Source organism: Solanum verrucosum, unplaced genomic scaffold (genome assembly GCF_900185275.1).
Source record: "Solanum verrucosum unplaced genomic scaffold, falcon-dt-bn FXZP01000234.1, whole genome shotgun sequence".
Lineage (NCBI taxonomy): Eukaryota > Viridiplantae > Streptophyta > Magnoliopsida > Solanales > Solanaceae > Solanum > Solanum verrucosum.
The window spans coordinates 690,738-714,776 of record NW_026020440.1 but is presented as its reverse complement, the minus strand read 5'-3'; the positions used below and the strand labels follow the sequence as shown (position 1 = coordinate 714,776).

The following is a 24,039-nucleotide window of genomic DNA, read 5'->3' as shown; positions in this document are numbered from 1 at the left end:
TCGTAATGGTTTAAGTATTTGCATCTGGTGAGAGCATTAAGGTGTTCGTCTAATACCAAATCAGGACATTAGTTTTGATGTAAGGTAAGTTGCCGACTCCAATTTTTCTTTGTAATCTGCAAAAGTTCACATGATTTTCCAAGTAAAATTTGGGAAAAGATTTGACAAATAGTGTTTTTCCATACAATTTGCCATTATTTGGCAAATAACCCAAATTCTCAAATACTACAAAAAACTAGTATTTGGGCCAAATCTCATTATTTGAAATCTTTTAAAAATTTAAATTATACACCAAACTTTTATCTTTTACAAAAACACTCTCTATAGTACTTATTTGTGCTCTATTACATAATTTTTTTACATGAACACCAAAGTAGTGATGAAATATTCAGTGAATATGAAAGTGATGATATGGTTGTTGATGAAAAATAAAATGATGAACAATCGGCTCAGGGTAACAATGTTATGTGCTTTGTCTACTTCCCGTTGTATGAAATGATGTTTGTTGCACTCACTCCAAACTACCACATTCCTCCATTGTCATGGACACTACTTGTTATTTGTTGCAACAAAGATCCAATTGACTTGTAATACAAACTTATAGTTAGTTTTGATAGTGTTTAAAACTTATGGGTATAAATCATATTTTTCAAAAAAAGTGAAATATGTTTCCCAAATACTATGGCCAAACACATGGTGAAATTTCGCCCAAATTTTCACCCAAATAATATTTGCCAAAAATATTTGAAATTCTATGATCAAACGCTAGCAAAATATTATATTTATGCAGAAAAATATTAGTTAGTTAAAGGAAAATAAGCTAGAAATTTAAAAAAGAAAACATTTTTCATTTTTATTTTTTAATTTATTTATTAATTTGTTAAGAATGGATAGGAATCTAATGTTATATATCGAAAACTAGAAAGTCATGTTAGTACGAGTAATATATAATCTTTATATCGTTATTTATTCAATTTTTTCAGAAGAATTTATTATTATTTTTTGACTATTTGAGGCTTCATTTATGGTGACTTATTAATTTTTCTTCTCCCTTTTTTAATATTTTGGTTTGATTTGATAGATTGTGTTAGCACAAATTATTAAGTCAACACTTATAAATTGTTGACAAAATGTAAATTTATTAGTGTTGACTTAATAATTTGTGACAATCTACCAAATCAAACCAAAATATTAAAAAAAGGAGAAGAAAAATTAATAAGTCACCATAAATGAAGCCTCAAATAGTCAAAAAAATAAATAAATTCTAATGACTCCAAAGTTGTCATATATATATATATATATATATATATACATATACATACATATCCCTCCTCTCTTTTTTTTCTCAACACCAACAAATTTTCTTCTCAATTTTAGTCATGGCAACATTTGATAACCATGAAGAACCTATGGTTATCATTGTTGGTGGTGGCCCTGGTGGTCTTGCTACATCTGCATGTCTAAATAAATTATGTATATCAAATCTCATCCTTGAAAAAGAAGATTGTTACTCTCCTATGTGGAAAAAGTATTCTTATGATAGAGTTCATCTTCATTTAGCTAAACAATTTTGTCAACTTCCTTATATTCCTTTTCCTTCTTCTTCACCTACTTATATGCCAAAAACACAACTCATTCAATACTTGGATGACTATGTTACTCATTTTAATATCACCCCTTTTTACAAAAGAAATGTTGAATTTGCTAAATTTGATGAATTTACTAAAAATTGGAATGTTAAGGTTAGAAATGGTAATTCTGATGAAATGGAAGAGTATTTTTGTAAATTTCTTGTTGTAGCTACTGGTGAAGCTAGTTACCCTTTTATCCCTGATGTCCCTGGATTGGCAAGTTTCACTGGAGATGCTTTTCATTCTACTCAATACAAAAATGCTGAGAAGTATAGGGGTAAAAATGTCCTTGTTGTTGGTTGTGGAAATTCGGGCATGGAAATTGCACTTGATCTTGCTAATAATGGTGCTAATACTTCCATCATTGTTCGAAGCCCGGTAATCAATTAATTTTGTTTTAAATATTTTTCGTTATATCATTCTTCAGTCCTAAAATTTAGAACCTCAAATTTCTAATCATGCGTCTGTATGTTACAGATGCACTTGATATCAAGAGAGATGGGATATTTGGGGCTGATGTTGTTGAAGTACAAACTTGCATACACAGTGGTGGATACTATAATGGTGATGTTAAGCAAGTTGATGTATGGAGATATAAGCAAGTATTATGGGGTGAAAAGGCCAGAAGAAGGACCATTTGCTTGTAAAATAAAGTATGGGAAGTACCCTGTTTTTGATGTGGGGACTTATCGAAAGATCAAGTCCGGTGAAATTCAGGTAACATAAATTGTTTGACTCTCGAAATTCAAACTGTATCTGATTCATGTGATTAAAAAAAATTATGGTGACAGGTGTTACCTGCAATGAAAAGCATAAGAGGAAATGATGTTGTGTTGGAAAATGGTAAAATTCATCAATTTGATGGTATTGTTTTTGCTACTGGTTTTAAGAGAACTACTCACAATTGGCTTCAGGTAGGTAACTTATTTTGTTTTATATTATAATAATAAATTGTCTTCTTTGTTGTGTCATTTTCCTCTTTTTTCTACATTTGCTTTTTTGAAGAAAATGACAATAAGTTGAGATGAACTAAGCAGTTACAAAACGTTGAATTATAAAATTTGGAATGAGTGATACAAGGATTTTTAATTATGCGTATGATCACGAAATTTTACTCACTATATTTCTGTAGTCTTAAAATTTTAATAAATGAACTTTCTCAGTACAACAATAAAGTTATAGACGACTTTTGTTCCAATGGAAGGAACACTTCACCAAGAGTTCAGAGGTGGAGCCAGCATTTGAACTTAATGTGTTTGTTGCGTAGGGAGATGATTATCTATTGAATGAAGATGGATTACCAAAGCAAGAATTTCCACAACATTGGAAGGGAAAGAATGGACTCTACTGTGTGGGGCTATCAAGAAGAGGACTTTATGGGATTGCATTTGATGCTCAAAACATTGCCACACATATCAACTCTCTGCTCTCTGAATAATTATTTATTGCTTTTGTTCAGTGAGTTTTTAGGGTCTTAGACATGAAGGGATGAGAATGTTGGTTAGTTAAATTAAAATATGAGATCTAGTTTCTATGTAATGTGAGGATAAACATTATTGTTTCTTTACAATTTACATAATAGACTTATTTTTGTTAGAGTCAATATGTATGTCAACTCTTTTCTTTGGTTACATACATATGTCCCGTGCTTCATGTTTACCCAAGTAAAATACACCTCTAATCAAAGTTTCTCCAAGAAGTATATGTTTAACACGTGTGTGCTACTCGTTGTGTAGTCAAATTTCTTGTTAGACACAATTGACTTTGAATCAATATAAACCTTAGTAGATCATGAGTCTTGGTTCTTAATTAGTGAAATCACCAAAAAGGAATTTCAGTATTGTCGTATCAGGTCAACACTAATCAAGTAATATGAATATAGGGAGTATATGTATTAGAAAACTTTACATAAGTGATGAAAGTTATTTCTTAACCATGAGGTTGTTCAACGCTACATGATTGTTAGTTCAGGACTAATCCAAATTCACTGAGCAACCCCCTCCACTACACACATCCTTTACTAGTAAAATCATATCATTCAATCAATTTGATTGGATTGTCTCTTTGACGCGATTTCACGTGCTCTTTGAACCCCCCCAAACCACACATGAAAACTGTCCAATGTTCCACAACTTAAACTGAAAACTATATGAATGCCTTGTAGAAAAAACAATGTTGACTATTGGAAAAATCGATAGGGAGTGCTTTCCCCCCCAAATGAGGCGATGACGAGGCATGAATCCTCAGAATAGTTAGACTCCAATGCGGGTACCTTCCCTTAACCTTAATCATACTTAAGATATGAAACTAGATACTTACCCCAAAAGTTAATAAATTGAAGAGATTTTGCGGCAAAGCAAGACTGATTAGCTCACCTAAAGGTTCAAGCCTTGCTTTCATTCTACCACAATCAAGAGAGTAGTCCCTTACTTTTTTAGATAAGAATGTGAAAAGACCCTAATTCTACCAACCAAGCCCAGTCAAATAGACTAACTAGACCTTAAAATGTGAAACTAATGTTTCTAAAAGTTCTTTTTTCTCCTTGGAATGATGTTTTACATAAAATGAATCATGCTAAAGGGTTACACATCCTATGGATTATATCAAGTCAATTTCTCTAACATCCTTCTTACACGTGAAAAAATGTGTACCTCGGGACATTTTGTTGTTCACTTCATTTGTATTGACCATTATCCACGTTCGAGGATAATCTTGCAACAGCTTTGACAAAGGAGACAATAAACTAAAACACCTGCCATACAGATTCCGCATGGTCAATGTTGCCTGATCATCTGTGTTCTTTTTCCTGTGAAGTATGAAGGAACAATAGTTCCAAATGAGAAGCTTGGATTGAACTTCACATATCATGATCAAGCCCAAAGAAGCCCATCGTATCCAAATTCTGAATTAGAAACTGGACTATCACCAAACTCATGTTGATCGGTTGCTTCATCTGGTCCTATGGAATCAACATATGGCTCCAAGAGATCCGATGATCTTTCGGACGGAATGCCATAGTCTATAAGAATACTAGATGACGCAGACGAGGCTGCCTCCCTTTCTAGAACAACCAGAAAGTTGTCTTCAAATTCAAACACTAGATATTTATCCTTGCAAGCTGCATGAATATACAAAATATGAGCATTTTAATGACTGAGTTAGAGTAACAAAGCTCAAATGATTAGCTTACAATCCACTAGATGAGCCAAATGGTGAATGTTCTTAATTCGAATCCCATTCAACTTTAAGACCTGCCAAGAAATTGTTATTGAGATTTCATTCAAGATATATAAATGACTGAAAATGAAATTTTGATGTTCACGCCAATTATTCTTCTTGATGCAACTGGATAGGATTATAAAATCGAAGTGGAAAAGTTAACTTGCCTGCTCATTGCTTAAATCCTCATACCCAATATTCACTTCATTTGCCAAGACCTGCAAGTAAAATAACGATCAACAACATATCATTCCTTACTTAGATTTAACCTGTCAGTATCATATAGGAGGTGGAAAACTAGTGAACTACGCTAAAGCCTATTAACCCGTTTTTTCACTTCCATGACATCATATTTTTACCTAAGTTTTATTTTCCCTAGCACCTGTGCTCCCAGCTCTGGCTCAGGGCTGGGTGTGACCATAGTTTCAAGTCATATATGCAAAGCAGCCGGTGGCAGATTCACTTCTGTTTTTCTTTACTTGACAGAGTAGCTGCAGATTGATTGTCAAAAGCTGAAATTTTATCTTAACATACCTGTGATAGTATGACAATCTGTTCCCCTTCGAACTTTGCAAAAGAGTATCGAGCCTTTATCAATAGTTTTAGCTGAAGAATTCAAAGAAACCAGTTAAATTAAATCAAAGAGGAATGTTTGTTAATCTTGTGAGCAGCACCCATTTGTTACACTCACCCCTATGGTATCTTCACATTCTTCCCTGACAAAACAAAGAACAAACAATTGCTTTCAGGGATGAGAATTGGTAGACCAGAATATATTCGAGCGATATCGGAATGCTTGCCCCATCATTAAGAAAATGTAAGGATATCTAGTAAAACTTACTCTATTAAGGGTTCAGATAGAGGTGTAAACACCAAGCCAGCAACTATTAGGTATGAAGGTTGACCGCCTTCTATGTGATAAGGAACCTATAGATGATAGCAACAGATTTAAATCAATTATACAGCGATTCAAGTGATGACGCCAATAAAGAAACTAAGTGTCCACTGACTGACATACCAAATGCACACGTGGCTTCAAAACTGCTTGAACTTTCAGGAGTTCCCCAGCTCTAATAATACCAAGTTCAGCTACATCACCAGTGAACCTGAAGAGGACAAGGCCCTTGTTAACATATAAACAGGAATAGGAGTAAACTTTACAAAGAGGGGGTCATATGGGCAAGGAGCATGAGGAAACTCAAATTATGCTAAGGATTCAGTGGATTATGTGCATTGACCAATATACAGTTCAAGGTCACCGAGAAATAGAATAAGAGCAAGGAAATTCCAATTTAACCCTGATTGTATAGACAACGACAATGATCCCACTAGCCAAGGAAAAATCAAATGATGCAGAAAGCAGAGCAACATCAAGGCAGTGTCTTACAAATTGGTATTACAACTTAACAAGCAGTTCCAAAGTTAGCCATTCAAACTGAAAATGAAGTGAATAATTTTTGTCAACATAGAATTGCCCTGAGGATTGTGCTTAAATACAAATCTAAGAAGTAATTAAGTTTTACTTTTGACTGATGAGATAGCGAAATGCAATGCGTTCACTTGATCGAAATGGCACTGTCCCTTCACACCCGACACGAACACCATCAAAGCTAACAATCACGTCGCCCTGAAAAGATGAACAAGGTATTATGAAACTATGTGACAATACCAAAATACCATCCTAATGATAACGGAAAAACTAAACCTTCCAAAGAGACAGGTACACACAGATGTGAAGTAGGTAGGACTAAGTACTAACTAAAATGGTCAAATATACACTATACTCTTCATCTCCAAGTTATTAAGCTGGTCCTGGGACAATACCTATATCCGTTTGCAACATGATCCCCCAACTCAGAAAGGATACTCCTGTCTAATCTCGCATTCTCATAGCGTGATCTTCGCTTTTCCATGAGGAGATCACTTCTGAGTTGTAGAAACACATCTATAGTGCACCATGCTCCCCAAACTCCAAAAGGATACTCATGTACACTCATTCTCATGGAATCCATCTTCACTTTTAAATGAGAGCTTACTTACGAATTGCAGAAATTACATCCAAGCACATGTTTATCAATGTTGAATGACATAATACAAATGGTACGACTGGAGCCCTAATCCATAACTTTCTTAAGGACTATACTGTGGATGTTGTAAAGGGAGAAGGAAGGATCATTAATTTACTTAGTGCTAAACCTTTTTCTTTAAGAAAAGGATTAGCCAAATATGAAAAAATAATATTTTCTTTTAGGCAATATAAAAACCAATTATGGTAAATGTTTTATCCTTACTCCAAGAAAACAGAAAATCCAAATACGGTAAGAAAATCAGGACAAGCACTTAACAGTTAATACATTAAGTTAATTGACAGAAATGAATGCAGAAGCAACAAAACAACCTAGAAACTATCATACTACAGTTTTATGCCAAAAATGATAGACTTCTATTATAAGCAATTACTTTCAGCGAGTTTCTCATGAAAAACAATTCAATGTTACGCTTCTCAGCTACACATCAATCTCTCCCTTCCCATTCAAAACATCATTTCTTCTCATGGTCCTTCCATCCATTAACGGTTATAAGTTTTGAGGACATTAATAAGTAAAACAGAATGAAATAGTACACTGAAATGTCGTAGAGCAGAATCACACATAACAGCAAAATATTTAGAAAGTTAGAAAAGACTCGTGAACAGTAATATATGGACGGTACCTCTTTCACAACATTGCTAACATCGGAAGTAGGCTCGATTTTCCGTACGAGTACGCCCTGCAAAACCAATTACACAGCATGTATTAAACAAGGGCGTCTAGAGATTAGTGATTAACCTCTCCACACAAATTTATCAATAGAATTTATATTTGACACTCTCAAACACATGATCTGCCAAGGTATCTTCAGTTGACAAATGCAAAATAGGTTTGTTTTCAGATGAGGCATAAATTAGAAAATTTGATATGGATTCAGTTGACATGTTATTTGTTAGGGATGCGTTGGAAGTCATTAATTTAAGTATTTAATTATATTTTTAGATGCTTTATTTATTATTCTAGAATAAGGTTTAGTTTCAGAGTTGCATAAGGATTAGGTTAAGTTATAGTTATTAGTTTGGAATAGGATTTAGGTCTCCTACGTTCATAAGAATTAGACTTCCTATTGATGTAATAAGACTCCTATTTAAAGGGGCTTTTGATGAATAAATCAGTAAGTCATAATTCAGCAAAAAACAGGAGATTGGAGTTCTCTCTTCCATTGAACTCTAAGGTTTCAGTCTCCCTTTGAAGAGTTGAAGAGATCGGAGTTCTCTTTTAATGAATTCTAAGGTTTCAGCCTCCCTTTAATGAGCTGATTTATATATCGCCTTGTGAATCGATCCTTCTCTAAGAATCATAACAATTTGGCATCAGAGCCTAACACAATGGGCGATGAGATCAGTTCTCGATTTCAAGGAAAACATACCATTACAGAAACCCTAATGGACTCTAAAATTGTAGCAATGGAACAACACCTCATCGAAAGAATTGTCCAAGTCATCCAAGAACAATTGTCTAGATTGAGAATTGACTCCACAAAACCAGCAACCCACAAACCTGAGTCAAATAGTGCCCAGACAACTAGCAGATCAACAATTCCTGCTACAAAAGGCAATACACCACCTACTTATAACGGCACCAATAATTCATTAATTCGAGCATATCGTTGTGAACATTTTTTTGAAAAAAATCAACATACAATGATAGCAAAAAAGATTGGTGTGGCTGGATTTCACATGTTCAGACTAGCACCATTATGGTATTATCAACTTAAACGAGCGAACGGCTCAATGAGTTGGGAAGAATATCAGCGATTTGGACCTCATGAAAGTAGCAATCTGATGGGCAAATTAGTCATGCTTCAGCAAACTGATAGAGTCGAAATTTATCAATGTCAACTTCAAGCTAGGGCTGGAATTGGATAAGTTGATACTGATCCAGATTTTCGATTGGCCCGAAACTTGAGCTTGAGGACAAGCTCTTTCAACGTGAGGGGAGTAATGTTAGGGATGCGTTGGAAGTCATTAATTTAAGTATTTAATTATATTTTTAGTTGCTTTATTTATTATTCTAGAATAAGGTATAGTTTCAGAGTTTCATAAGGATTAGGTTAAGTTATAGTTATTAGTTTGGAATAGGATTTAGGTCTCCTACTTTCATAAGAATTAGACTTCCTATTTAAAGGGGCTTTTGATGAATAAATCAGTAAGTCATAATTCAGCAAAAAGCAGAGGATTGGAGTTCTCTCTTCCATTGAACTCTAAGGTTTCAGTCTCCCTTTGAAGAGCTGAAGAGATCGGAGTTCTCTTTTAATGAATTCTAAGGTTTCAGCCTCCCTTTAATGAGCTGATTTATATATCACCTTGTGAATCAATCCTTCTCTAAGAATCATAACATTATTACATCAACTACTACCATGATTGACCAATTTGAAGGAGTATACACAACGATTCCTTCAAGAGATCTGGAGACGTCGCAGAAGAGGATATTGTTGAACTTACTCAAACAGGGTATTTCCAATCTTTCCATTCAAGACAGCTCAGTTATGTGTAGAAAGATGTTGGCCAGAGCCCGGAGGATTCATCATCAAGAAGAGCTACCTTTGCTCAGCTCAATCCCTACCATGAAATCAATTTTCCCAAGTTAACAGCCTAATGACACTTATTCTATTTTCTTTAAATTACTTTGCTACTGGCTGTGTAACTGAAGAATGTTTATATTCAATTATACACTTTTTTCTCTCATATATAAGGCCTTAAGCAAAGATTTACTGAATTCTAGCCAGACAACCCCCTTTCTATCTCTTTGTAGGAATTTAACCACTGGATCCTTCCTCCACTCTCACACAATTCATGTTGCTGCAGAAACCATTTCCACTCTAGTAATAACAAAGTTGTTTGAGGAATTATAGAGTTGTACTGGGAAACAAGATCAAACGAACAGCTAAATAAAGAAGAAAAATGGTCTCATTTGCTTCAAATATGCCCCTCCCACCCTCCCTCTCTTCCCCTACCTCCACAAAAGAGAATTACCGAGAAAAGGATAAGGAACTCCAGAAAGAAAGTCATCTGTTATAAAAAGCTTATGCAACTAATGAGGACTTCTTTATATATCTAGGTACAAATCCAGACCTCATTCGAAGGAACTCTCAAGCAGGCACGTAGTGCTGGATTCTCCAATTTTTGCAACAATACCCCAAGGCAAGGAAAACCTGAAATCACAATACTGTTAGATAAGCTATTGAAAACCTACAGGCAAAGAAGCTTCCAAATCATATGGAGCACTGGTAGTTCTTTAACGCATAAGGACGAGACTAACAAATTCAATAAACAATTGTACTGTGCTGCAGCTTTAGCAAAAGAAAGAAGAAACAAAAGAAGCTTTGCGGGGGCGAGGGGGTTGTTATGGCAATTCTGTAAAGATGTGGCTGATATTGGCTCAAGGGATTATTCTTTCTTTCCTTTTTTTTTTTTTGGTTAACTAGATATTTGGCTGGGAGATAATCTTCAGGCTTCCAAAACAACTAAATGCCAAATTCACTATGCAATAATGTCGTTTATAAATGAATATACTCCAAAATAATGAAGAACAAAAATAGGCACCACATAAATGAATTGTGAATGGTTTTTTAATTTTAAAAAAAAATGAATAAATGGTTTGCAGTCAACTATAAAAAATCAACAAATTAATAACTAGTACAAAATTTTACCAATTAAAGGTTTGAAAGTTACAGGTTAAAACTTCAGCCTATGTTTGACATAATTATAAAACAGCCATGCAATTGGCAGGAACCATAAGAACAAGCAAGAATTAAGTAGCACTAGTTTCTATATTGTTTTGAGGGGTCACAAACCCCTGCATAATAGAAAGATTTACTTTTGTGCTTAATAATTAAGATTTAAGAGCAGCAAACATAATAAACGAAGTCATCTTTTGTAATAAGGCGTTGAGGAAAAATAATGGCCCAGCTCGCCTCCTGCCCTCCCACCCCTTCTCTCTCAGAAATTGAATCTCAGCTGAGGCCCTTTATCCTATCGAAAACAACAAAGGCATTTGGAGAAAGAGGGTCAAATCATTTATTATCGGTGTGCATTCAGACACAACTCTGCTATCTTTTAAGATGGAAAAGTTAAGTACTAAGAAACTACATAGAAAGGAATTATGAATCAAAATCATTTATAATTATAAATATTTAAGAAAATAAAACGTCTTAGTAAAAGATAAAACTCTTTGCTTGCTCTAATTGTGATAGTATTGTATAGAAAGGGCACATGGAGTACTGACTTTTGAAATCTTTTAGCAAAAGAACCTTCATAACCCACCCTTGCTTATCTTGTAGAACCAAGAAGCATCAGAGCATGCTTCTAGTCTAGATAAACGTCCATGGTCAGAACTGAAATACTTAAAAAGGAATTATGAATCAAAATAATTTTTTATTATAAATATTTAAGATATAAAACATCTTAGTAAAAGATGAAAACTCTTTTATTGGGCCTAATTGTGAACAGTGTTGTATAGAAAGGGGCACATGGAAAACCGACTTTTGAAATTCTTTAGTAAAAATCCCTCATAAACCCACCCTTGCTTATCTTGCAGAACCAAGAAGCATCAAGATAAACGTCCATGGCTCAGAAATGAAATGCTTAGGTCCCTCATTTGCAGCCTACCCTCTATGACAGGCTGACAACATCACATTCTCTCAATGTGGGACACTCTAACACCCCTCCCCCACACCTACAGCTAGACATCGGGAGCGTAAACAGTTTAACACGGGGCCCCAACAATTGAGTAAACCAAGAATATGGGTAGGTCTGGCTTTGATACAATGTAAAGAAAATAGACCTTGGGCCTAATTCAACCCAAAAGGCTAACTCATAGGCAACGATTGCTCAAAACCTTAAGGATACAATAACCCATTTCCTCAATCAATGTCGGACACTCTTAACAAAAAGTAAGTTAAAAACACTAATTATAGTCAACATTTGCAGGTTCTGAATAGGTCAGTTTTCTTTCCAAACTTCAATAGAATTTCAGATATTTAGGTTGGCGCATGTAAGAGACTAATCACAGGATTCAAACCCAAGCGAGCTGAATTGAAAGTTCTTTCCCTGTGACTCACCCAGTGGTCAATAGGTGTCATTTTGGAAAATCAAAATTCTTGTATACCAAATTGAAAAAGCAATTGGAATAAAGTTTGCAGAATCCTAGACATTTAGGTAATTTTCCAACATAGAATACATTTTTTCAAAAAAGGTGAGAGACTCACCACTGTACTTCCCGTTCCTTTCGAAGTCTTCCAGAAAATGAGACACTACCGTAGTTGGGATAACATAACCAATATTCTCAACGTCATCTGACCTGTAAACCTAAAGGACTCGTCGTGTGAAAACATATACCCTAAAGAAAGCACTAACTTGCAAAAGAACCTGATATAAAATATAGAATCCAGAGAAGACTCAGCAGTTTGTGAAGAAGCAGCACGATGATAAAAATCTTTTTCAGCAGGGAATGCACAAGAAAAATTTGAACTTCTAAAGTAGAACATGTATCAAGAAAATATTCAAATAAGTAAAAAAAAGTATTACTGATGAGCGCAAGATTTCGAGCTAGCTTCAAAAATTGCCTTTCACAACAAATGATTATAACAGTAGCGTAGAATGACGAACAAGGGAAATTAAGTAGACATAAACAATTTGAAACTTGAAAAGCGAAAGATGCACTCGAATTTTGATAAAGACATTATATTTTACAAACCAAATGGTAAAATCCAAAAAGAAGACAGAATTTATTAACATGACAAGAGCATTATCAAATACTGATAAGAAACTACCTGAAATGCCACTCCTATGCACTCTCCATCATCATTGAATGCAGGGCCACCACTATTACCTAAAACAGTTGCTATTAGTAACAGAAACTACAGTAAAGCAAGAGAGCACAGCCCCGTAATCCTCGTACAAGCACATGCAAGAAGTTATTAAACAAGAATTTCTTTTTCCTTAATTTTTTTTTGTAAGGTATAAACAAGTTATTTTAATAGGAGCAAATTAATGGGGCATGCTTAGTGTTATATAGGACTAGCCATATCATCAATGTCCATACTTACCAGGATTTATTGCTGCATCTATTTGAATCCCCAGAAGCTCAGATGATCCATGAGCATATGATGTGACCTAATGATGAACACCAATATATGAGTTGTCACAAGTATTCAACATTTACGAGAACAGTTAAAGGGAAGATTGTCTTATTTTCAAACAATTTCCTCTATATACATATCAACTCAGAACCAACTCCAAGGAAGCTGCTAGCACTTATCATTTAGACCCCACTTGTGGGATTACATTGGGTATGTTATTGTTGTTGTAAGTCGAATAAGAGAGCCACACAAGCTTGCAAAACTTTGAATATAACCACAACCTCTAAAAAGTGGGAAATATAAGAAACAAAACAATAAAACGTAAAAGAAAAATAAAATGGAACAAAAAGTACTTATCACAAAGAAGAATGAATTTGCCTGCGTGCATAGCTTCCATCAACAAGTTAAATTGCTGAAGGCCATTGATGAAATGTCATTTTGCCCATTGACTAGGTCATGAAATAAAAAGATTTTGCTCATTTTAGTTACTGCTGAGGAACCTCATCTATGGTCAACGAACTGCTTTAAGTATATGTTCAAGTTTGGAAGGAGATGGAACAATTCATGTGGCATCTCTTTATTGCTTCTATTTTATTTTATTTTGAGATAAAGGTAACTGTGTATTCACAAAAGGCTCATCATCAAACAAATGATGAGCATAGGTCACTTTATTGCTTCTATACCATGTAATAAATTTTGTGAAAACCGTGTACTATTTAAGGAGGCTCCAGAGTAAAGATTTCACAGTTCTTCAAACTCTAGCTGACCATTACTCTTCAATTTTGATGAGGTAAGAGAAATAGCAATCATAACATGCTTATATGCTTATCGAGATAGTGTACCCAGAAAATGACAGCTGAGCAGCACTAGTGAGTAGAGTAATACAAACTTTCAATGAAGATAAAAAGGTTCAGTCACTGCCTGGTTTTACAGATAAATTTATGCAACACTAAACTGAAAACCAAACAATACAAACACAAACCTCTACTCTTGATACCACCCCTTTTGTCACAGAAATGGTATCTCCTCCAAGTGGATAACCTACAACAGTTACAGAATCCTGCAAGTCAGAAGTAACTTCCAGCTTAAGAATGACACTTATATAGATTGCAACAGAACAGGACAGATTTAAGTTTGGTATTAAAAAAGAAGTCAAGAATTCAACTAAGATTCAATTGAATACAGCAATTTAAGAAGAAGATAGTAGTTCAGCAAACTTAAATGACATTTATACACACACACAACTATGGCACTAAGTGGTTTTTACACTCTTTATGAGCCAGAAACTATTCCTAAAAATTCAGCAAGTTCTCCGAGCAAATATTTACAAAATTTCATGTAGATTTACTATTCTTACTTGTTACCAAATAATTACATTCAAGGAAAAACTAAGTGTAAACTACTAAATCTTCAATTGAAGCCTAACATGATACAAAACTGTTGGCATAATAAGACACAGAATCATTCATATCAGGAAAAATCTCAATCCCATGATAGGACATTGGCAAATCCATTATATATTTCTCCAAAATTAAGTTTGATTGGTAAATGTTGCATGTAACAAAATTAACATAAACGAGAAAGAATATCTTCCAAAATACATGCATAAGTTTGGCACCAGAACTGATCTGTACAGATGAATGTGAGACGCACCTGCAGATGAGGCAAGTGTCCAAAGCGGAGGGGTTCAGCTCCTTTCCAGAAGTCCTTGCTTTCCACAGATAGCAAGGCTATATCACACTCCACTCCTCTAGCTAGAACCTGCATTCAATAGATGTCGAAATTAAGCACCAAAACTCAATGACATTTTAGCACTTCTGACACGACTTTCATCTTACAACACTAATCTTCTCGATGGATCTGGCCTATGTGGTCATCTCTCACTTAGCTTCCGGTTTTCAACAACATAAAAGAAATCTTGTTAAAGATACTCCGGGAACCAAAAATCGATTACATTATATAAAGTTAGACCCAACTTTTCATCTATAGAAACTAATTTTCCAATTATCTGCCTAGGCTTACCTAGTGATTTTTGTTAGAGTGGGTCAAAGTCCCACATTGGTTAGGAAATGGACTGGTAGTCTTCTTATATGGACTTGGGCAATCCTCCCCTCATGAGCTAGCTTTTAGGGTTGAGTTAGGCTCAAGTGTCATATCTTTACATGGTACTAGAGCTAGGTTCATTCTCGTCTGGGCTCCCGGTCCAAGCTCCAGTTGGGCCTGGGCATGAAGGGGTGTTAGAGTGGGTTAAAGTCCCACATTGGTTGGGGAATGGACTTGTGGTTTACTTATATGAACTTGGGCAATCCTTCCTCATAAGCTAGTTTTGGGGTAGAGTTGGCCCAGGTGCCATATCTTTACAATTCTCAACATCATGAAAGAGTCTTGTTATGGAATATTCATAGCATCTTTTTGTTCCATTTATAATCTAACAATTAGCATACATCAGTAAATGCATCGTCTTAAAGTACATACTGATTGTCAAGACTGCAAATTCAATTTATTGTTTTCTTTACAAAAGAAATAACCTATTGAATTTATTTATTTTTGATAACCAGGAGGGACCTATTTAATTAATCTAAAATTGTTCAAAATTGAAAAAACATTCAGGAGCTCCCAGAGGCGGAGGATTTTTGAATATGCAGAGGATAAGGAATGGGCCCACTGATAATGAGAAGACCGTAGTTCTTTTTTAAAAAATAGCACAAGACCTAGTTGAAACATAAACTTCTAAGCAGTAGTTAGCACCTAAAGCTGAGGCAGTCTTAACGCAGACAACTTCACCACACCATAGTGTTTACACTCAAATAATAAACAAGTAATTTTAGCTTGTGACTAAACCACATTGAAAAGAGTAAAGAAAATCCGTTTGGTACCTATTTTCACATCCAGTATGGCTAATTAAAGATAAAACTCTAATGCTTTATTTTGTCACATTATAACTATACCAAAATCTGGAACTGCACCACTTCATCTAGGCATTGATAAAAATTGATTCTTTTGATCGAAGAGCTTAATTGAAGCTCCACAAGTTTGAGAGAAAATAGAGTGTTTTTATTCTTTTGCTACATCTTACTTTCCATAAACATAAAATTCCATCTTATAAATGAAATCATAATGCCAAATGCAATTTTGAAGAAATTAGCTGGGAGCTCCAAATTGACGTTCCAACAGACGGGAAATGGTCATTATCAACTAACTAAACTAACCCAATGAGCCCTGTGGTAAACAGGTTAATTGGGTTGGGTCACATTTCCTCTTACCAGACCCCAAATAGAATGTCTAGGTTAAGATCAGCAAACGGTTGAGCTGGGTATTTTTTTTATCTACCACACCAAGTTTGCATCTTTAAGACTTCTACCAATTAAAAAAGAAGAAGATTACCAGGTATTATAGGCATTCACAAGTTAACATGAAAAGCATACCTTGGCAACATATTTAGTGTCATCTCCCCTTCTCTTCACTTTAACCTGCCACCAAAAAGACACTTCAGCTAAAAGTGCATTTTAAATCTATCTAAAGAAATTGATAAAGATGTGGGTAAGAAAAAACTTCAAAACTTGCAAGAGGTCTCCGCCACTTATGACTAGCAAGTTAGATGTCATTTAGAGAACACTGAATAATAAAAGTAGGGCTTGAAAATGGATGACGATTTGTCCAAATTATCCAAAAGGATGGATTTTGACGTGGTAATGTGGATTAGGTGGGATATATTTTTCTAGGTTAGATAACCCAAATGTGACCTCTTTAAGTTTCTTTAAAGCCAACTTACATTTCTCTAAACTTGGTTAAATGCCTCAACTTTCTTTTTATGTCTAGTTCCTTTTGCATGAGTAGTCCCAACACCCCTATCATGTAATTAGAGAGAAAAAGTGCACCAAAATTTTCATTTACCATACATACTGTTTCCATGCATTTAGATATCCTTAACAGCAGTTTTTGACCAAAAAAAACAACGTCGCCTAGGATGAAAAACTACAATAAAGTTCAAAAACCTAGAAGAGAAGTGCAATCTCATATTTTGTGGAAGGCACCATGCAAAGCCTAAAGAGTAAATAAGACAGATTGCAAAGTTACTTTTTCTCTTCCACATCTTCCAATCTTTTTCTTTTCTATAACAACTTATTTGTAGAAATATAACCAAAAAAAGTAAGTTATCCTTCACGGATTCACCTTTTACAAAAAGAAGAATAAAAGTGAATGCCAATCATTTTTCCCCAAATCCAATACCAATCTAAAAGTAAGCCTTGATCAGAAGACTGTCGTTCTGGATAACATAGATATGCTCTCGACCCGGAAAAAGAACGGTTCACATAACAAAACAGAATAACGGAAGCCTAGTATTTTGAGAATGACCAAAAAAGTTCCCCGGTCTAGTGGTGAAAGCACGTATGATGTATGGATCAGGCGCACGTCATAGGTTCAAACCCTACCACAAACGAAAGCCTAGCATATAATTGGAGAAGGATAGAGGATTGGCCTGTTATCCACCGAATTCCAAACCTTGCGCCATTAACCCTTTAGGATTTCTTGGTAATCAAAAAGGAAAAATATTATGATTTAGTGGTCCTGATAATCAATTCTCATGACACCATTTGCTTTAGTTTAAGGGCTTTGTATTATATAATGAAGAAAAAAGTTTTCTAGAGAATAAGTTTCCATTATGATAAAAAATTGTTATTCTAATAAAAGCAGATTGAGAAAACTTCAGGGTTTCTTACATTCAACGAAAAAAGGAGGAGACTGAAACAGGCACATAGAAGCCAGTTAATGGGAATATTGTCTGCATAGCAAAGGCGAGACTTTACCTGGGTACCATGTTCAACACAATGAGCATTTGTCAGGAGTTTCCCGTCACCAATCATGAAAGCACTGTACAAAGAAAACAACAGTCAGAATTGTGGACAGTCCCACTCCCTCTCCTAAAAGATGTAACAGATACACACATAACAGTGAATAATTGTACAAACCAGCAATTCTTCAGAAGTAATTAACAGGAACCAACTAAATTTCAAGACCCATAGTTAATATTTCTAATAGCCAATAGTTAATAATTTCTTGAAGAAACTTACTAGAGATTCTTAATTACCACAGAGAAACACATGCATTGTCAGATGTAGCAACATAACTCTAATTAATATACATCCAATACATTTTATTAATATGAAGGAGATAATTTCAACATACAAACTGTATTCAAAAAGTAGAGATCATCATTCAAAAACATTTTTCTTTACAAAACATTACTTACAAAGAGCACCCAATCTTTTACACTAATTGATATCTCGTAACTATTCCAATTTTTTTACAAATAGCAGGAATTGCACATGAATGCTCTCATCATCAGTACAAAAATTAACTTTGTTTGTACAAGTGACACCAAAAACCTCGTCTATACAGAAATATTTTCAACCCCTTATAACTACATCTATGATATAGAATAACCAAAATATACTTTTTCTACTGGCATATGTAAATTATTTCTACTGAAATTCTTTTTAAAGGTCATCCTATTATAATATATGCAATATGCTAAGAAAAACTTTAGTTGATGCTTCAATAGTCAATACTCCCTCCACCCAAATTTAGATGACACCATTTCCATTTTGGGACATCCTAAAATGTTTGACATCATTACACTTGCAATACTATTTTATACTAGTAGCACAACTTTCAGGAATTTAAAATCATTTAATTATATATGTTACAAATTTTGATGTGGTTTTTTCCTTATGAAACTAACTTTCAACCTGTCAGCCTATATTTTCTTCTACTATCACTGACATAACAATTAAATCAAATTAATATCTTAAACTCTGTGTATAATCAAACACTTGCAATATAAAATGGGATGGAGAGTGAAATTTTCTTGAGATAATTTGTTATTATAAGTCAATGAATGAATCTTTATATGTAGATCTTTCAATAGGCACAATGTTTGTATGCACCAATCCCATAGAAAATTCTGTCTTCTATGTATAAATTGGCAATATAATGGGAATCGAAGCCGTTAGGCCCATTCGAAAACTACTCTTTACAAGAAATTTTACTTTTTTCTCACAACTTTTAAAGGAAGTACTAAAGTTGAGAGAAGCTGGAATTGCATGCCTTCCAGTACTTGCAAATTGCCTTTGCTTCTGCCACGGGAGGGAATAATCTGGAGCAGTGTGTGTACAGAAAACCTAGAGATAAACATGATGGAGAAGGAAAAAGTGAGTCGATTGCATTGTAAAATTATCAAAATCCAACTGCACGTGCCGATATATGTGATATAACTATTAATATGTGGTTTGCAAGCTACTGCATAGGAGCGGGGGTTTTACCCTGCCAAAGGATAGCGGCTGCGGGTTTCCCTTGTCATAAAAAAAATATAACTATTCATATTGTTGATATACCTTCTGATGCTAAAAAAATTGACATTTATTGTTTATGGAGGTCTAGGAACTCTATGCAACATAACAGCAGAAGTATATAGAAGTCAGTAGTTAGTTTCACATGGTACATTTACATTATCTTCTAATTGGAAGAACTAAACCATTTAGTTGTAAAAAGATTTGTTCTAGGGAAGCACAAGACCATATATCTTTAATGGCTCGGAAACCTATGTACCACCCAAGACTTCACAATCTTATTCTCAAGTCTACACCAGCCAAATTGGAGTAAGGACTAGTTTTGGGCAGCAAATGGTCCCCATCAGAACTTGTACCCAATTTTATCATCCAATTTAACAATCACATCATTGAATATTCATCAAATTTTATATCAAAAACAAATTAATTAGAACGAAATAAGTTTAGTCTATTAGAGAATGCTATCAAAAACAAATTAATTAGAACGAAATAAGTTTAGTCTATTAGAGAATGCTATCAAAAACAAATTAATTAGAATGAAATAAGTTTAGTCTATTTGAGAATGCATGTGATTTAGACTAAACAAGTTAATAACAATGAGCACACAATAATAACAAGTAAATAGGCACAAAGTAGTCTAAAATTTTATCATTGTTACCGAATAACTTTTTAAATCAATCTAAATAAAATATCAAAATGCAAGTTACTTTCAAATGAATAAATCAATCATATGACTAATATCAAAATAATGGCCAGAAGGGCCAGTCATGCACTAGCTGAAGGTTATTGTTTTTGTTCAAGACCAAAATCATATTTTTTGGCAGGGTCTGATGTTTGTCCAAACCCAGTCCCCATAGAGCTAAACAGAATGTTCAAGCCCTTATTTTCTGGGTGGGATTAGGCAGGTTGAGTGAGGTCCTATCCCATGGACAACCCTAACTTTAGGACTGTAGACTCACCGAAAAATTATTTTGCTATGTACAGACCAACTATTAATAGGAATGGAACTGGTCTAGGTGATCTTTGGAATTGGCCTCCCCTATATCAGCCCTGACCCGCTCTATAAAAATAGCTATGAGTTTCTATTTTTAATCAAATTGACCAGCCCATCCCCCTCACATGATCTATCCATAACTCCTTGTTCATGTCCTTTTAATTCTCTCTTTTAAGCCCCAAACATTTTTTCTTCAATATCATTTCACAGAAATCATCTTAGGAAGCTACTCAATAGAATAAAACTACTCAATAGAATAAAACATGGCCCAAACAATATTAAATGATAGATCCTAAACATATCTAATGCAAATATAACAATTTGGACATCAATTCTTTGACTCTAAGAAATAGCTTCATATTTAATCGAAGAAATCATAGAATATTATTTATATTTTAGACCAAAGCAAACAAAACCTGTATGCAAGCAAGGTGAAGAAACACATGTGAGAACCTCAAGCATTTATAAGTGTTTAAGGTGAAAAGAAGGATAGAGCAGTAGATCTAAAGGAATCATAGTCTACATTTTATGTCTTCAATAATGTCAATATATCCTGGCTGTTAAATTGGCAATCGTTGACAGATTGAATAGAAGTATTGTTAAGTGAGTTATAATCATTTTCTCTATGCTTCCAATATGTTCATAAACTCAATGGAGTTCCAATATCTCTGATATTTCACAGTACATAAAACTATAGTATAGTTAACTTTTTAAAATATTTGAGAAGTTAAGGCTGGCTTTTAGACCTTAATGCCAAAATATTGAACTTACAAAGAATACAAGAGCTACCGATACATACAAAATAGGAGCCACCAACAGTTCTTTTTTAGACTAGCATACAATATTTAGATCAGATTATGTCGTTCTCTATGCGTACATAACCATTTATGGCTTGGGCATCAGATAACAGGAATTCAGTCTCAACTCCTAAACATAGCAATGAAGAAATCACTGAGCGAGGATGAGCTGGGATCAACAGTTTGCTAGAGGTTCAGTAGTAAGGGTCAGTATAGAATGTGGGTAGGAAACTAGGAGCTAAAGGATATATTTGGTAGGAGTTACAGGTTCAACTCTCCACGGATAATAATCGTAGAAAGGGAAAAACAGATAAATTTCAGTAAAACAATTAGCAAAGTGGAAAAGAAATATTGAGCTACAAAGAAGAGGCCTCAAAAGGAAATGAGCACAACAAAAATATAGTCATTTAACCACATATTTACCTTCACAACTGCATTGAGAAAAGTTGCATCTTCAATGATACCAGTTTCTACCTGGAAAAGAACTCGACTAAGATAAAGTGGTATAGAACAACTGAAGACAATGTGTGACTTCCTTTTGGGACATGATAAATTGGAAAGGACTTACCAGCAGCACCAAAATAATATAATTCAATGATACAACTGTTAAGGATTAAAAAAACAAGTGCATGGAAGCAAAAATGGAAAGAACGTAGATGTATCAATGTCCAAGTGAACTTTGATCTTGTCCATGAGAACATCCCTATGACTAGAAAAAATCAATCTCAAAAATATTGATGATGTTTTCTAGCACAGAAAAAATACAGTTAAGGGCGCACAGACAAAAAACTTGAAGAAAATGCATATGGCATTCAACCAGGCTCCTTTGACTCATGTGCACAAACAGAAGAAGTATTACGACTGTCACCGTACCTGCGGCTCCTTTGACTCAAATGGAGCCCCCTTTCCTGATCCTTTCCTCTGCAGACCAGAAAATTTAAATGCAGTTGATTTAGATCGTCCCGTTTCATTTTTACTGCTTCTTCCATCTTTATTTGCTAAATGTCTTTCGTCTTTTGATCTCCATATGAAGTTCTGTTTACCAACTGCTTTCTGAATCCATCATTAGCTTGTTAGATAAAATCGGCACTGCCGCAAGTATTAAAAAACGCAAACTCATAAGAGCAATTCAGGCTGTATGAATCATCACACTTACTGGAAGGAACCAGCAACAACAACAATTGGGTATTTCTTCACTTGTTATGACTTTTTTCATTCAAGTGACAGTAAAATTTTTGAATTCCAATTTCTCTAATTATCTACCCTAACACTCGTATGGAACCCAAAATCTTGAACTTGTCTTCATTTGTCATTTATTGCACTAACCTCAAGACGTATAATATTAGTAATTCCAACGAATTGCAGTCTCGCATACCCAATGGAAAGAACAAAAGGAGTAATGTGAAATTATAAACCAAGATGTGGGCTTTTTCTAAAAAGTGAACGCAATAAAAAGACCTGAGATTGGGGAACAGTCGAAATTGAAATGAAACAAGTAATAAAGACAATGCTTAACTGGAAATAGAGAAAATAAGAGATGTAATTTACCTGTGAAGGAGGATGATGAGGAGAAGATGATGACTTTTGATGTATAGCTTTAGGAATAAATAAAGAAGGGGGTGGTCTTAGGGAGGTGGAGGGGCGGTGAGATGTTAGAAAGGAGAATGAATTGCCGTTGGCGGTGCCGGTGCCGGTGCCGGCAGAGAAGCAGCAGGTTGCAGCTGCCATATTTATGCAATGGAGAAGAGTGAAGATGGACTGTTTCCTTATCCACAATAAAGTAAATACTAATGTACTTATTCACAACCCTTTTGGCGCCTCCTCTCTTTCATGTCATTGGGCTTGTTCGATGTGAAATTATGAGATAAAGTTGAAGTTTTATTTGGATATGTGATGGATTTTTCATGTGGTATGTTTTCTCATAAATAAAACTTTATAAGTTGTAAAATTATTAAAATTATCTCAACTTTTTGTACAATCTTACCAAATAAACATAAGTTTATAAAATTGCATAATACACTATCACAAATATATTCTTAAAAAAATATAATATTTATTAATCAAGTAGGCGTTAGGCCCTGCGATATCATATCACGATATGAAATCGTGAGATGAAATCAACGTTTGAACATGCAATTTCATGTTGATTTCAAATCATGACATGAAATCTCATTTTCTCCAAAAATCATGATTCAAAAATTTCAAATCATGATTTGAGTTTTTTTTTTAAATACAAAAATTGACCCACAAGTTTGTATTTTGTTAAAGACAACCCCCATTTATACTTCATTTGTCCCTGATTACTTGTTCATTTTTGAATTGGCATATCTATTAAGAAAACAATGATTGACATAGTGAATTTACCATTTTACCCCTATTAATTATGAAGAGGATGAATTAAAAATTTAAGATTTTTAAGAAGTTCCACATTTTTCAAAGTAATTAATTTAGGGTATAATTGTAACGACCCTTTCGAAAGGATACTACCACCTAAGCAAGAAAACTACTGAAATACTTGCGACAATTAAAAGAGTTTTACTATGGCCATACTGATTGTAGTTTAATAGAGGGATTAGGTTCATAAAGGGAAAAATTAGATAAGGATGTGCATCTTGTACATTTAAACATTTATGTGATGTCAAAATTGATATGGCACGGAGTTTTAACTTATGACGGAAAAACCCTCCCAAAAATAATTTAAGCAAATAACCGATGAGCTTTTCATGCATATATTATCTTCACACTTAAGGATGAAATAATATGAATATTACCCATTTCGAAGTATCGAAATCAGCCCGTTCATGCTTCACACAAATATTCAAAACCAGCCAATAAATTATGAGATTTTTATGCATATATATATATATTGTCCTCAC

At 34.4% G+C, this 24,039-nt stretch overlaps 3 protein-coding genes across 3 annotated transcripts in view; 2 read left to right on the top strand and 1 right to left on the bottom strand.

Annotated features, from left to right (window-relative positions):
* Nucleotides 1–24,039, top strand: part of LOC125808166 (nodulin homeobox-like) — a 217,276-nt gene that overhangs the window by 35,920 nt on the left and 157,317 nt on the right. The window lies entirely within an intron of this gene.
* Nucleotides 1,380–3,087, top strand: LOC125808182 (probable indole-3-pyruvate monooxygenase YUCCA10). Its single transcript, XM_049487908.1, has 4 exons — nt 1,380–2,009; nt 2,109–2,348; nt 2,423–2,545; nt 2,899–3,087. The coding sequence occupies exons 1-4, from the start codon at nt 1,380–1,382 to the stop codon at nt 3,067–3,069; spliced, it is 1,164 nt and encodes a 387-aa protein (XP_049343865.1). The 3' UTR covers nt 3,070–3,087.
* LOC125808170 (protease Do-like 2, chloroplastic) lies at nt 4,108–22,950 on the bottom strand. The gene is made up of 21 exons (XM_049487894.1): nt 22,712–22,950; nt 22,037–22,216; nt 21,587–21,637; nt 19,131–19,204; nt 17,831–17,894; nt 16,448–16,492; nt 14,676–14,783; nt 14,005–14,082; nt 12,990–13,056; nt 12,714–12,772; nt 12,150–12,249; nt 10,015–10,094; nt 7,563–7,619; nt 6,374–6,477; nt 5,869–5,956; nt 5,692–5,777; nt 5,542–5,566; nt 5,385–5,456; nt 5,018–5,068; nt 4,822–4,882; nt 4,108–4,749 (listed from the first exon to the last, which is right to left on the bottom strand). Exons 1-21 carry the CDS (start codon nt 22,889–22,891, stop codon nt 4,502–4,504), a joined length of 1,878 nt encoding a protein of 625 aa, XP_049343851.1. The 5' UTR covers nt 22,892–22,950; the 3' UTR covers nt 4,108–4,501.